The sequence below is a fragment of the Melanotaenia boesemani genome, chromosome 9 (assembly GCF_017639745.1).
Source record: "Melanotaenia boesemani isolate fMelBoe1 chromosome 9, fMelBoe1.pri, whole genome shotgun sequence".
Classification (NCBI taxonomy): Eukaryota; Metazoa; Chordata; class Actinopteri; order Atheriniformes; family Melanotaeniidae; genus Melanotaenia; species Melanotaenia boesemani.
In genome coordinates this window covers 27,447,882-27,461,076 of record NC_055690.1, presented here as the reverse complement: position 1 = coordinate 27,461,076, position 13,195 = coordinate 27,447,882, and the positions used below count along the sequence as shown (strand labels likewise).

Genomic DNA, 13,195 nt, shown 5'->3' with positions numbered 1-13,195 from the left:
TAATGACTACTTGAACTGCTGCGTCTGATGTTGCTAGCGTGAGGCTTGCTATTTGCTACAATATTGGCCCAGCAATGCATCTGCGCATTGTTACCAGTAACAGAAGCAACAGTGTTTGCTGTTATAAATATGACAGGAAATAAAAGAACACCTGTGTATTTTATGTCTTACCGATAGGTCCTGATGTGCTGCAGTAGGAAAAACCTGTAAAACTCAAAATTCGGCCTTGGGCTGTTCTGATATGGTTGTAAAATGGCTTGCTGTACCAATATGGTCACAGTGCTGTAGCATACATGAATAGGATGTATTTCAGCTATGTTATTTAGTGCAATACCACGTTTTGATGCTCTAATGGGTTAAAATCCTCTCCAAATCCTTCCAGTGGTATTTTCGAAGGATTTTAATATGCCTCTTTGCAATGGAAAAATCACTTGAAGGGCACAAATTAATTTACATTTTCACATTTGTCTGGCGATTCCAGGTTATAGTCTCCTCTGGATCTCATTTGATTTGTAGCTTAACTTGAGATGAATGTCTCACCCAGCTGTCTTTTCTACTTGCTGTTAACTATCTGCTGTCTAATGAAAAGCAGGTAATAGGGTTTTAATTAAAACAGTGAGTTGAGAGATAGAACATAGGTATTTAAAGTTAGGAAAATCCTCATCGTCTGTATATATTTTCTGTTAGTTTACTACTACTATAGAAGTTACTTACTCTGATTTGGGCCATTGTTTCTCTAAAATAATTGACTGGAGCAGCTTAGACAGATAATCAGCTTGTTGTTTTCTTTCAAAGGATGCAGTGGTGAATAGCTTTTACATTATAAAGATCACATTTTGAGATAAAATATTCATCTTAAGGTTTTTGCCATCTATGCTGATGAACGCTGTGTCCCTGAATAGAGCAGTAATGGCAGTTACATAGAGCAGATACTTGTGGTTGGAGGTCTTTGTTTCCAAGAAGCAATACAATGTCTGTGTCTGAGTCAGAATGTGAGTGTCTGTACCCTCCTGAATAACACATCTTCGAGCAGGAATGTTTTACTGTGTGTGCATATGTATGGGTGTGTGCTTGTGAGTGGCTGTGTCTGGGGGAGCTAAGTGGGCGAGCACAGAGAGCAGAAAACACTTGTGCTCATGACACATCTCAGCCATAGTACATGAGGAGGAGAAGGAGAGAGCATGTACCCCTGCAGCGTTAGCTATGATCCCTCACTCACTCCCTCTATCTCCCTCCTCAGGCTCCTACCAGGACAGTCATGATTTAATGATGAGAGGGACCACTTTGATTATTCATACACAGCAGACAAGTCCGCTGGCCGCACTGTTGTCTCGCACAGGCACATGCACTTCTCAAATATGTACACATATGCATGCATAAGGACACATAAAAATCTTGTCATTCAGAAAAGCACAAATAACTGGAAATACTAAGATGCTGGCTTAGCAATGTATATTTGTACACTGTTAAAAAAATTTAAAAATAAAAAATAAAAACAAAACTAAGAACGCACGCGCAACCAGGAAAACAATGTTAAAGGCAGTGACACAATTACACAACAGAAAACAGTGTTAATATATATCATACACGCCTCTCCACAAGATGTGTTACTGTTTAATTATACAAAGAGTGTTTGGAAGGTTAGACAAACAGAAGTCAACTGTTATACTTGAAATTCTAATTATAGTGAATCATTTATTATTCTGTACTTGTGTGAATGTCTATTTACCTGACAGTGTTTGAATTAGTGTAATGTATTAACATCTAAAAAATATTAATCTGAAAAAAATCTGAAAAATGTACATGTATGTGTATTGGATAATCTACATACAGGACATCTTGATCAACCCCTTTTCTTTATTTATTTTTTCATCATAATTATTACTTTCATTTTTAACATACTTAAGACTCTTGGATTTTTGAGACTTTAAAGGTGACTAAGACCCTTAAACTATGTAATGGTAGCATGGCCTGCTAATGTGCTAACAGTGAAAATGCTGCTGCTAACCTAACTGGTAATTAACACAAAACAACATTAATGAAAGGGATTATTATTATTAGGTCTTATGGTATTATTATCGTTATACAGTACATTATTACAAAATCACTATTCAATAGTTGTCGAATCTCCTTCCAACTTTAGACAAAAGTGGTAGAGTGACATGTCATTTGGTGTGAGAACTACAATGCCATCACTAGAGCCACATTGCTAACAGCTACTTTGGGCGAATTACACCATTGTTGCACTTACATGACCTACGAGCCATCAGACAGCACATAAGAACATCATGTCATCATGATCAACATAATAATATGGGCTCAGGAGGGTCAAAGGAAAACTACTTTCCTTTAACACAGTCTTCTTCCCCGTCCAGAAATGTAACCCCAAACTGAAAATGCAAAAGAAAAACTTTGTGCAGAAAGTCTTTGCACCTTAAAGTTTTGTCTTTATGGCCTTCTGTGTCTTTGTTAGCCCTGTGACGTATTGTATCAGCAGGTAATTTACCTCTTGACCAGCATCATCTGGGATTAGCTCCAGCTCTGCACAGCTATATTGAGGATGAAGTATTGAGAATGAATGGACAGACAGATGAATGGAAGGATGACTGGATAGATGTTAAACATATGTCTGTGTATCTGTGTGTGATAAGCTAATAACAATACCAGCCATAACTTCCTTCGACATGCTTCGGTCTTTTCCTTAATACACTTCCTTCTTTGAAGCAGCCAGCAAAAATAAAAAATCCTGTGCTTGCATGTGCTAATGTGAGCATGTGTAGTTTCATGTGTATCAGACTTGGGACTGACAGCATTTAAACTTCATCACCTATTCACTTGCAGCCCTGCCCTCACTCCCTACACCATCATTCCCTTACCCATTGCCCCCGCACAGGAAACCACTGATTTATTTTGCATAGCAACTAAGAATTTTAAGTGAGCCTTGTTAACAGAGTCTCCTCAGTCCATTCTCTAAATGTTGTTGCTCTTTAACAATGGCAATTTTCTCCTTCTAAATGTGAGGCCTTGAGGGAACAAGTTAGCATCGATAGGGATAATGTTTGGTCATCAAAAGAAGTCTAGAAAGGGTAAACAATGATTTGGCACAAGGAAAAATTCATGTATGAATGACAATAATAAATTCTTTATTGTTATACTTATGAATGTATGATTACCTGTTTGCGTGTCTGTACAGTGTATTCCTGAATGCAAATGTATAAATACACCTCTGTGCAGTTTAAAACATTTCAATTTCTCTTTGACCTTGTATCATTGTTTGCAAGTGTGAATGAAACGTGATGCAGGAGGCAGTAACTAACATGCTCCATAATGTGCACTGATCAAGGTTGTGCTTTAGCGCCTCGTGCAAAGGTGAGGCTTTCTCATCTCATCTCATCTCATCTCATCTCGTCTCATCTCAATGCATCTACCATGCAGCACTTGCAGAGCCTCAGGCTAAACCTTTTCTTTTTTATAGCCTGTAATTGCTCAGTTGATGTATATTTTTTAATATCTAGCAATATTACCAGAGCTTGGTAGTAAAACACGGGTGGGTAGAAGAGGAAGTGTAAATGGGGAGATGGGAGATAAGGGAAAGACTGAAAGCTGAAGTGGTAGAAACAGAAAGGAATGGAAGGGAACAAAGACCTCGGGGTGCAAAGAGGAGAAGAGGAAGGAATAGAGGTATAAGAACAGAAAGAGATAGACCCTTTCATATCCTCTGTCATGCTGTTCTCTTAGTGCCTAACATTCTGCTGAGTAGTGTCACCATCAGCACAGAACAAAAATTTAGTTAAAAAACAACTGCCCTGTCTTCACTTTGTAAAAAGGTTAATATATCTATAGTTATTTATGAGTCTAAAGACTTAAATTTGTTCATATTATTCTAGTAAAAATAATAGATGATGAAAGAAAATCACCTGTTAACCATCTCAAATGTGGTTAATGGTTCCAGTCTCATGTCCAGCATAAATTCCAAAACTGCCGACACTGTAAAGAGCAGGGGTCAAAAGCAAGCAGATTTGCCAACTACTGTAGTTTTTTATATATAATTTGTGTAATCTGTTTATTTACGTTGACAAATTTGATCTGTATCTCATTGAGCTTTTCAATTATTCTGTTGAACTTGTTTTATGTGGAATTATTGGTGTATTTTGATACAAAGCTGAAGGGATGTTATACAGTTGCAGCCTTAGCTGAATCAAACAAGCACTCTTTGGTTTTTGGCAGGGGTGCGAAGCTATTAAAAGAAACATACACACGCATTTTATAAACTCCTAAGGTATTACTTCAGTCTTATAAAAACTGCAATCAATGTGGAAAAAATCCAGTGTGTAAAATACACTGCATGTACTCTGTGGTTGCATCAACATACATAATGTAGTGATAAACCATAACGTTACATGGTATGTCACTATATCATGGTTTATCACTATAAATCTAACATTACATATTCTAACTTATTCTTTTTTCTTTCCAGTGGATGGTTTATAAGGCAGTCGTGAGAGTGTTACTTAGAAAAAAAACTGTAAGTTGAATGTGATGGGTCCTTTTCATAGACCATGATTAATGGCTTAGTGAAGCAGATGATTGTTAGGCTAGCTGACAAACAGTCAGCTTGAATCCCTCTCGAAATAACAATGTGGATAAAAGCTAATTAGAATTAAACTGTAAAAATAGCTTTTTAAACTGAGTTGAGCTCTTTAGCTGTTTAAAGTGCTATAAATGATTCTACTAGAAACAGATTATCACTGTACAGCATCCACTACACTAGTGAGTGAACTAATGGCATAATAACATATAATGACTTTCAATATGATTTATTCATTCACAGTCATTGGAGTAAACATTTTGGAGTAATTTGATTTTAGTAGTATGCATTTTTGGCAACATTAACACATCCATACACTTTTTACACACACCGCAGTCAGCACATTAACAAGGGTTTGAAAATAAACTGATAATGTGTGATTTTGCCTTTTAGATTAGATTTTTAGACTTTCTCTCATTGCTGGATTTGTGGAAAACAAGGACAGACTGAGAGCAAATAAAGCAAAGAAACATGCAGACTGTTCTTCCCTTGAGCCCAACAGCAGCTTCTAATTGAGGTATTGACTGATTTAAATGAGGCAGAAATGCTCTCAGGAGTTCAAACGTCTCATAACACACACTCACGACTGCACACACTTCATGCAAGCAGAATGCACAAAATACAAAACCATGCATGGATACAAAAACACATACTCAAAAAAAAAAAAAAAAAAAAAAAAAAATATATATATATATATATAAGCCCTCAGTATGTCTGGAAATAAATGTATTTGTATAAGTAACAATACATATGTAGTCGCACATGCAAACAGAAAAATAAAGTGTACAGACTTAATGGTGTTAGTACGAATAGTAATGGTCTCCCTTTCACACCACTCATGCGAGTAACTATTCTTTTATTGAAAGCATCTTCAATGCACAAGTACATTTTAGGGATTGAAATGTGAAATGTGATCTGCTGGTGAGTGAAAAGCATGAAGCTGAGCCAGCATGTCATGACTAAGCACCCAATGGCAGCAAAGGAACAGCACATAGTATTATCACAAGCGAAAAGAACATATGGCTGAATTAAAGTTTACTCCATCATATAATACTTCAGATTTAAAATGACACTGTGAGACACTGCATTTGAGGACAACTGTGCACACTAAGAACTAAACACAGTTTAGATAAAACTTAATTACTTTTTTCTGTTGCAGCTTTTTAATAATATAATTTATTAGATTTAAACTTGAACATGAACTAATATGAGTTTATATTAATATGCAGACATACATTGCTGATGTCAGCAGTGATATTGGCAGATACATAACAGGAATCTGAAGTCCAGAGATTTTTTCATGTTAGAGAGCAAAGAAAGCTGTAAAATGTTCCTCTTTGCAACATTTGACTCAGATAAATATGTTGTTGATTTTGGAAGCCCTGAGATCCAAAAAACAAAAAAGAAAACAAAATAAAATAAACAATCTGTCATAAATTTTTCAAGTATGGTGAAATTAATTTTTCTCCTAGGTTTATGAGTCTTGTAAGGATGTCCAGACACACACACACACACACACACACACACACACACACAAAGAGAGAGAGAGCGAGAGAGAGAGAGAGAGAGAGAGAGAGAGAGAGAGAGAGAGAGAGAGAGAGAGAGAGAGAAATAAAATAAACATTTGACACTCCATTCAGCAAAATTCCAATAACTAAAGCTCTGGTTTAAGTGGTTTTAGGTAGGTTTTGTTGGAGGACCCAATTTAACTAAAATTCTGTATATCAGATGACAAAATCACATTATTTTAAACACACTGGGCTCACTGGTTGAACTGGCTTTAAGTTAGTTGTATGCCTGCATACATTCTGCAAGGGGCAAAGCAAGTATAGATCAGAAGTAATAAAGCTCACTAACCAGAAGAAGTTTAAATACTCTTTAACAATCTTGTAAAATGTTTTATTGGAAAACGAAAAGCAAGTTAAACTATTTTAACTGATCATGAGCAACCTTTTTGAAAAAATAATTAAATAGAGATGCAGAAGTAAGGTTAATGATCAGTACCCTAATTGCAAATGGATTTGTTTCAGTCAAACTTAAGTGTATTAAGTCAAACAAACTGTATTTCTAAAATGCAGCATTAGATTCAGCTTAAAAGCAGCTCTCTGTAAGAGAGGCCTTCGCACTAACCACCAGTTTGCAAAGGTTAATCTATAACAACGAATGATTCTGACATTATTACTTTGCTCAGTATCTCAGTGTGGATATGAAACAGATGGATTTTTTAAAATTAACTCATCATTTCTGTTTGGTTTGTTAAAAATCCCAGACTTATGCCAGCATTTCTCATAATGGATCCTTGTTCAAATCAACAATCAGATCAGGTCAGAATAGGAGGCTGTGTGGAGGTGTGTTCCCAGTTAGCAGTTAAATACCATAAAGAAAATAAAGTTAGTGAAGCTCATGCATTCTAATTTCTTCCAACTGTAATAAAAACAGGTAATGTTGGGGAAATATGAAAATTGAAAATGAAAATTACATCTGTAAGTAATGTAACTTGATCCATGTAATCCTGATCAACTTGAGGTAAAAACAATACTGAGTCTGAATTAAAAAAAAAAAAAGTTTTGCTAAATTTAAATTAAGGAAATCCATATTCATCATTCAGTGCTGATGTTGTCAATATTCCCTCATGACAGAGAGGAGTACAACATGAAGCTGAAGCTTGGACCAACCATCTCCCCTGTTCCCTGTTCAGTCATTGTTATAGCAGATGATAACACTGACTAAACAGACTAATTAAGTGCACCTGAATAAAGCCATTTTCTCCAAATGGATGTTTTGAGTTTGTTATGGTTCTGAGAGATGGGTTTGCTGTAGCTGCAGCTACAATGTTTACTCACTGCCTGGTAGAAAACAGAAGGAAAAAATGTTAGAACAGCCATAGGTCAACTTGCTGCATAGCAACTGGGTGCCACAGTCAGAAAACTGACCTATGAAAACACAGTATGTTTGTCTCTGAGCCTGCTGCTGCAGTACTGACACCCTCCCAGCCTTACACACTGCATGCTAAATTACAGTGACACATAAATATCCATCTTATCATATATTAATTTATTATTATTATTATTATTATTGTTATTGTTATTATTATGTTCAGTAGCGGCAGAAGACCTGTAGACTATGACATTCCATCGCTAAAGAGAGCACCGATTTGCACAGAGCAAGAAATAGGCAGATGTTTTTATTAAGTAAGGATTGAAGAAGCTATGCAATTGTTTCATGAACAAATAGAGAAAAAAATTTTTAAACAGCTCCTGCTCCTGCACTGTCTGTTGTCATCATTATGCTTCACTATTTCAAAAGACTGGATAAGAGTGTGATCTTTATTGCTTTTACTGGTAACATGTATGAAATGAATGATCACTATCACTGTGGATAAAAATGTTGTGTCTAGCCTGTGGCTTCTTTGCTGTTAATCTTATACTCATCATTCTTTTCTTGCCACAGCACATATTTGAGCTGCACGAGGTGTGGTATTTGCTGGATGTATCATAAAAGGGGGAAAAGAAAGAAAGAAAAAGACCTGTGCGTTATCAAACGCTGGTTCTTACTTTTGACAGTGAGGTACATGGACTTGCTGACGTCAGCTCCAACGTCGTTGCTGACTTTACACAGATAGAAGCCGCTGTCGTCTTCCAGCACATGTTTGATGAGCAGCGAACCATTGCTCAGCAGCTGAATACGAGAACCGCTGTTCAAAAGGATGGGTTGGAACTGGGGGACACCGGCACCTGATGCAAGCAGATAGAGACTTTATGAAAAGTTTGAAAGCAAGCATTTAGATTAATGTAGCTTGTACAGTACATATCTGCAATAAGAAAGCCGTTTATACAACTAAAACAGCACATTATGCCCAACGATAAGATGACCAGGTGTGTAAGTGTGTGTGTGAGGGCATGCATTAATTTGACCATGCTTCAATGTGTACAGATTTGATGACAAAGCCTGGTAGGTTTAGGGAGGATTGCAAACATGTTTCTAAACACCACTCCTAAATCCTTAAATCACCAAACAGCTGCTGAGTAAAACCGAGGACCGAGCTGCGGGAGTGATGTAACCAAAACAGACATTAATGCTCATGTTTGAATAGACGACAGATTGATGTAGGAAAACAACAAGCAGAAGGAGAGCCAAGACTCCTCACAATGCAGCTGGTTTTCATCACTGAGCCTGGTTGGTGAGCTTCCAAGATGTCCACTGAAGTTGGATAAGTGATTTTCTCTGGCTCTTTATTCGTCTCTGTCAAACTCTAGATTCATAAATAGCTTTAAGTAAAGACGTTATTGTGCATGAATGGCTTTAATACAAGGACATTTTGAGTGAATTTAAGTTGATATCAGACTACTTTTAAAGACATACATATCTTTTTTAGATTTTGTTATTATAGAATGATGCTTTGAGGTTTTATCAGTTTGACTGAACTAACAACAGGCTAACTAATACCTGTTCATATTATTTTAAAACCTCCTTTCACTGTGGTCCCTAATAGTCAGCACAATATTTTCTTTTCTGACCACTGGCCCATAAAACATGTTGATCTGCAGCATCCCACTGACCAGGATGAGCCAATTGGATTCTTTACACCTCCTTATGGTTCTGTGCCAGTGGATGCAGCTACTTGTCAGAACCAAGAAGAGGAAACAGAGGGGAGGTAGAAGGAAACTGCACAATTTTAAAAAATTAAAAAACAAAAAAAGAGGCTGCTAAATGTCCAAAGATGATTGACATGTTTTGCCACAGCAGGACTTAATTAGCTGCCATGGGTGATGATGGTGGTGGTGGCAGAGGCTATGGTAGGCTGCACTGCTCCCACATCACAGAGGTCCTGTTTTGGGTAAAGATACCCATTAAACCCAGTAAGTCTGATCCATTCAAGCCAGCTAGTGAGCATGCTAGCTGTTTACAAAGTTATGATTATGTGATGAAAATACATAAATGAAACAGCTGTGTTATTACCATGTTAGCCTGTCTCATTACAGTTATGAAATTAGTTAATGACGTCTGAGTTTCCAGCAGAAAAACTGGTTGTGTTTCAAGCAGCAGACCTTAAATTTTGCTCTTTTATGTCTTCCTGAACTAAATCATTTTATTAAAAGTGAGTCAGCAGCTTTTTTATTTTCTTTATTAGCTGGTTTGTTATTGGCTGATATGTTGATACTTCATGGGTCAAATGTATTAGAGGAAGCTTCTGTGTAGGTGTATATAGACAATTTACAGAAATAAAACCCTTTATAAGATTATTTATTTATTAAACATACACTTCAGTCCATATGTTATACTGATGGAGCTGTTTGCTTCTTTACCAGAGAATCTAATGATTTTGTACATGACTGAATAATTATGTTAAAAAAATAAACTAACAACCAAACACATCTCCATTCAGTCTTTAGTTAAACCTGGTTAACATCTTCAGAAGAGAAAAGCAGGCAGCTGCTTCTGTGCTTTGTCCAGGAACAGTTTTCATCAGATTTTATCATTTCTCATGTTCTTTCTGTTTTCTTTCTCCATCAAACACAAAGTAGGATGAATGCTGTTTTAATATTCATCACTGTGATGGAGTTTAGATGTTTTCTTTAATAACAAATTACCCTTTGGAAGTATTTAATGAGTCTACTCTCACTGATTCCTGCTAACTCAATGCATGACTTCAGTGGTTTTTATAAGTTGCATAGTTGATATTTATATTCAAGAGAGGGAAAAGATTTGTGGCTTGCATGATCGTATATATTGGCCAGTCCGGGCCAGAATTCCAGGGCTGATTTTATTTGTCCCGGTCCACTCCTGGGTACTGCTGTTGTCACTATCACTGCTTCTTAGAAAGTTAATCAAATGGGCAGGAATTGTCATCTTTGTAATCAAGTAAATGGAGGCACAGCAGTTCTGGACCACTTTAGCCTATTCTATGCTGTAAATCATACAATATGACAGAAAGAAATTGCCCCAACAAATGGAGAAAAGCTGTTTTCCTTTTCTATTTTCCTTTTGTTTTTTTTGTTTTTGTTTTTAAGGAACAAGACTACCCAGATATTGAATGTTGTTGGTGAATGTTGTTTTTTTTATCACTGTATTAGCTTAGATGGAAACACATGATGCTTTTGTTGAAGACATGCTGAGATGAAGCACTTCTTGGTGCTTTGCAAGCGTTTCCTTGGCAGAAAACACACACACATACAAAAAAACACTTCAATGATACACATCCTCATAAAGTTTAGCTTTATAAGAATGTGTATCAATGTTTTCTACACTAACCTGATGACAGACTTTACCAATACACCAGCTCGCTCAAGTAGTATTAAACATACATAAGCTTCGCCAGACATCACATTAGCTCACATCAAAGTTAGTGTGTATATTTTGGATAATTTAAAGAGTTGTGGGTTTTTGCTTTTTAATGCATCAAATTGACTGTCGCTAGAAAAGGGTCAAATTGTGACCTTTTCCATGGCTCAGTGAAAGAGGAAGAAACAGGTGAGTTCTTCCTTGAATTATGGGCTGTGCATATCCAAACAGCTAGTCATTATAATAATAACAGTTGCCCTTTACATTCACATAGCTCCCAGACACACTCAGCAGCCTCCCTGCCTCCTGTGTTGCAGTCAATGCATGCAAAATAACTATTTCTTGGATTAACTGAGATTTGGCAACTGTAGTGATTTTTCATTTCCCATTTTTCTATCTATCTATCTATATATATATATATATATATATATATATATATATTGTTGTGATGCTTTTGACTTTTGACTGGTAAAACTAGTCTCAAGAAAATGTGCAGAATCACAGACTGCTCATGCTGATCTCTAGTGCTGCAATAATATAATACGGATGTCAATTCATTGATTCAATTATTATAGAAGCACTCAGAGAGCGTAGACCTCTGCCAAGACATTGTATTTTTTTTATTTTTGCCAATGATTGTGGGCATTTTTTTTTAGTTAGAAGCACTAATGGCAAAATGATATGGTAAGTTTTTTTAAATTTATACAGTGTAGGATACTGTGCACCAGAGCTAACACCAATAAACAGCAAAGCTTCTGCAGGGAGCTGCCAACAGCTCTAACATCAGCTCCACACTGACTTTCCGTCCTCTTTCAACACAGACATGCACACAGCTAAAAACATGAACAGAACTCCCCCTTAACTCCCTGCTAATCGACAGGTTTTGTGATCTCTGAGCTTCTAACAAGTGCAATGACACTGTGACTGTGCAACAGACTCTGAACACAGTAGCACTCCTACCATGACAGTTATACATATGTAAAATGTCACCCAGTCTGCTACTGTACTGATCAGGAATGTTCAGACAGAGCTAATCAGGCATGAGGCCTGTTTGTCTCTCGTGGACCCACAAACAGACACGTGTGCACACAAATCCCATCAAAGGATGGAAAACACATCTGATTCTTTCATTTCTTTGATGGGACCTAGCACACAAACATACACAAACCACTCTGCATTGGTTGTTGGTGAAAGCTTTTATCCCAGGTTATATGGATGATGGAGCAAACATCTGGGGCTCCTCTTCATCTGTCCTGCTCAAGTGGCTGAACTCACCTGCCATCCTATTATCTGTCTGTCTTTCTATCTTTTTCAGCCAATCTTTATCTGTCCCTAATCCTCTTCCAATGATACAGGTTGAGACCCTGCATTTTGCAACCTATGTTTAAATCGCAGATGACTGAATGAGTTTGTATGTCTGCCTATTTGCACATATGCACACAAGATGTGTGTGAAGCAAATGACACCCAAACCATCTATTCACATTTTGGCTACTATTCTAGGCCAAATCATAATTGTAATAAAAAAAAAAAAAAAAAAGCAACAAAACATTTCCACATGTTTAAGTATATATAGAAAGGAAATTTTAGTTTAATTAGGCTTAGTGTACCTTTGGAGTGTTCCCAGACAATAGTAGGCGGTGGATAGCCTTCAGCAGAGCAGTTGAGAGTCACAGTTTTTCCATAGATCCCATCTTGATCCTCAGGTTGAACCACAAATTGTGGAGGAACTGTACACAGATAAAAAAAAAACACACACACACAAGTAACTAACAGCTGACTTTGATGTATAATGTTCAGAGTTTTCACACTTGAGCACAGTGCCAGCTAACTTTACTTTCAGACAGACAAAGGAATTTTGAAGAGGAACCTGCACCCATCCTGCAGATTATGGCAGTCCAAAAGATGTCTTCATCTATGTGCCCTCTTACCTCTAACAATTAGCTGACTCTGATGCTCCACGGCAGCAGCCTCGTTGCGAGCAATGCAGGTGTAGTTGCCATTGTGGTCAGGTGTCAGGTTGTTTATTCGCAGTGAGCTGGTAAAGTCGATGTTGTCGACAGTCACACCCAGGCTGGCGGGAATTGGCCGTCCATCCTTCTGCCATGTGATATCCAACGGCCGGTCACCTGACATGACGACGCAGGGTATGAAGACCCGTTGACCAATAGTGAAACGCTGAAACTCAAAGGGTTGGATGTAGGGAGGGACTGCAAACAAGAAGAAGAATAAAGATCAAATGTGATCCTAAAATTGAGTGTCAAAGACCACCTTAGTTCTCTGAATACTTATGGCAGGGATGGGTAATGTTTTTTTTTTCTGGAGT

General features: G+C 37.2%; 1 protein-coding gene across 2 annotated transcripts in view; it reads right to left on the bottom strand.

Moving 5' to 3' along the window:
• Positions 1–13,195, bottom strand: part of dscamb (Down syndrome cell adhesion molecule b) — a 124,168-nt gene that overhangs the window by 23,851 nt on the left and 87,122 nt on the right. For both annotated transcript variants that reach the window (XM_041995433.1, XM_041995434.1), the window contains exons 9-11: positions 12,801–13,079; positions 12,480–12,599; positions 8,143–8,322 (exon numbers count right to left, since the gene is read on the bottom strand). In XM_041995433.1, the coding sequence (XP_041851367.1) occupies positions 8,143–8,322; positions 12,480–12,599; positions 12,801–13,079 (579 nt within the window). The remainder of the gene's footprint in view (positions 1–8,142; positions 8,323–12,479; positions 12,600–12,800; positions 13,080–13,195) is intronic.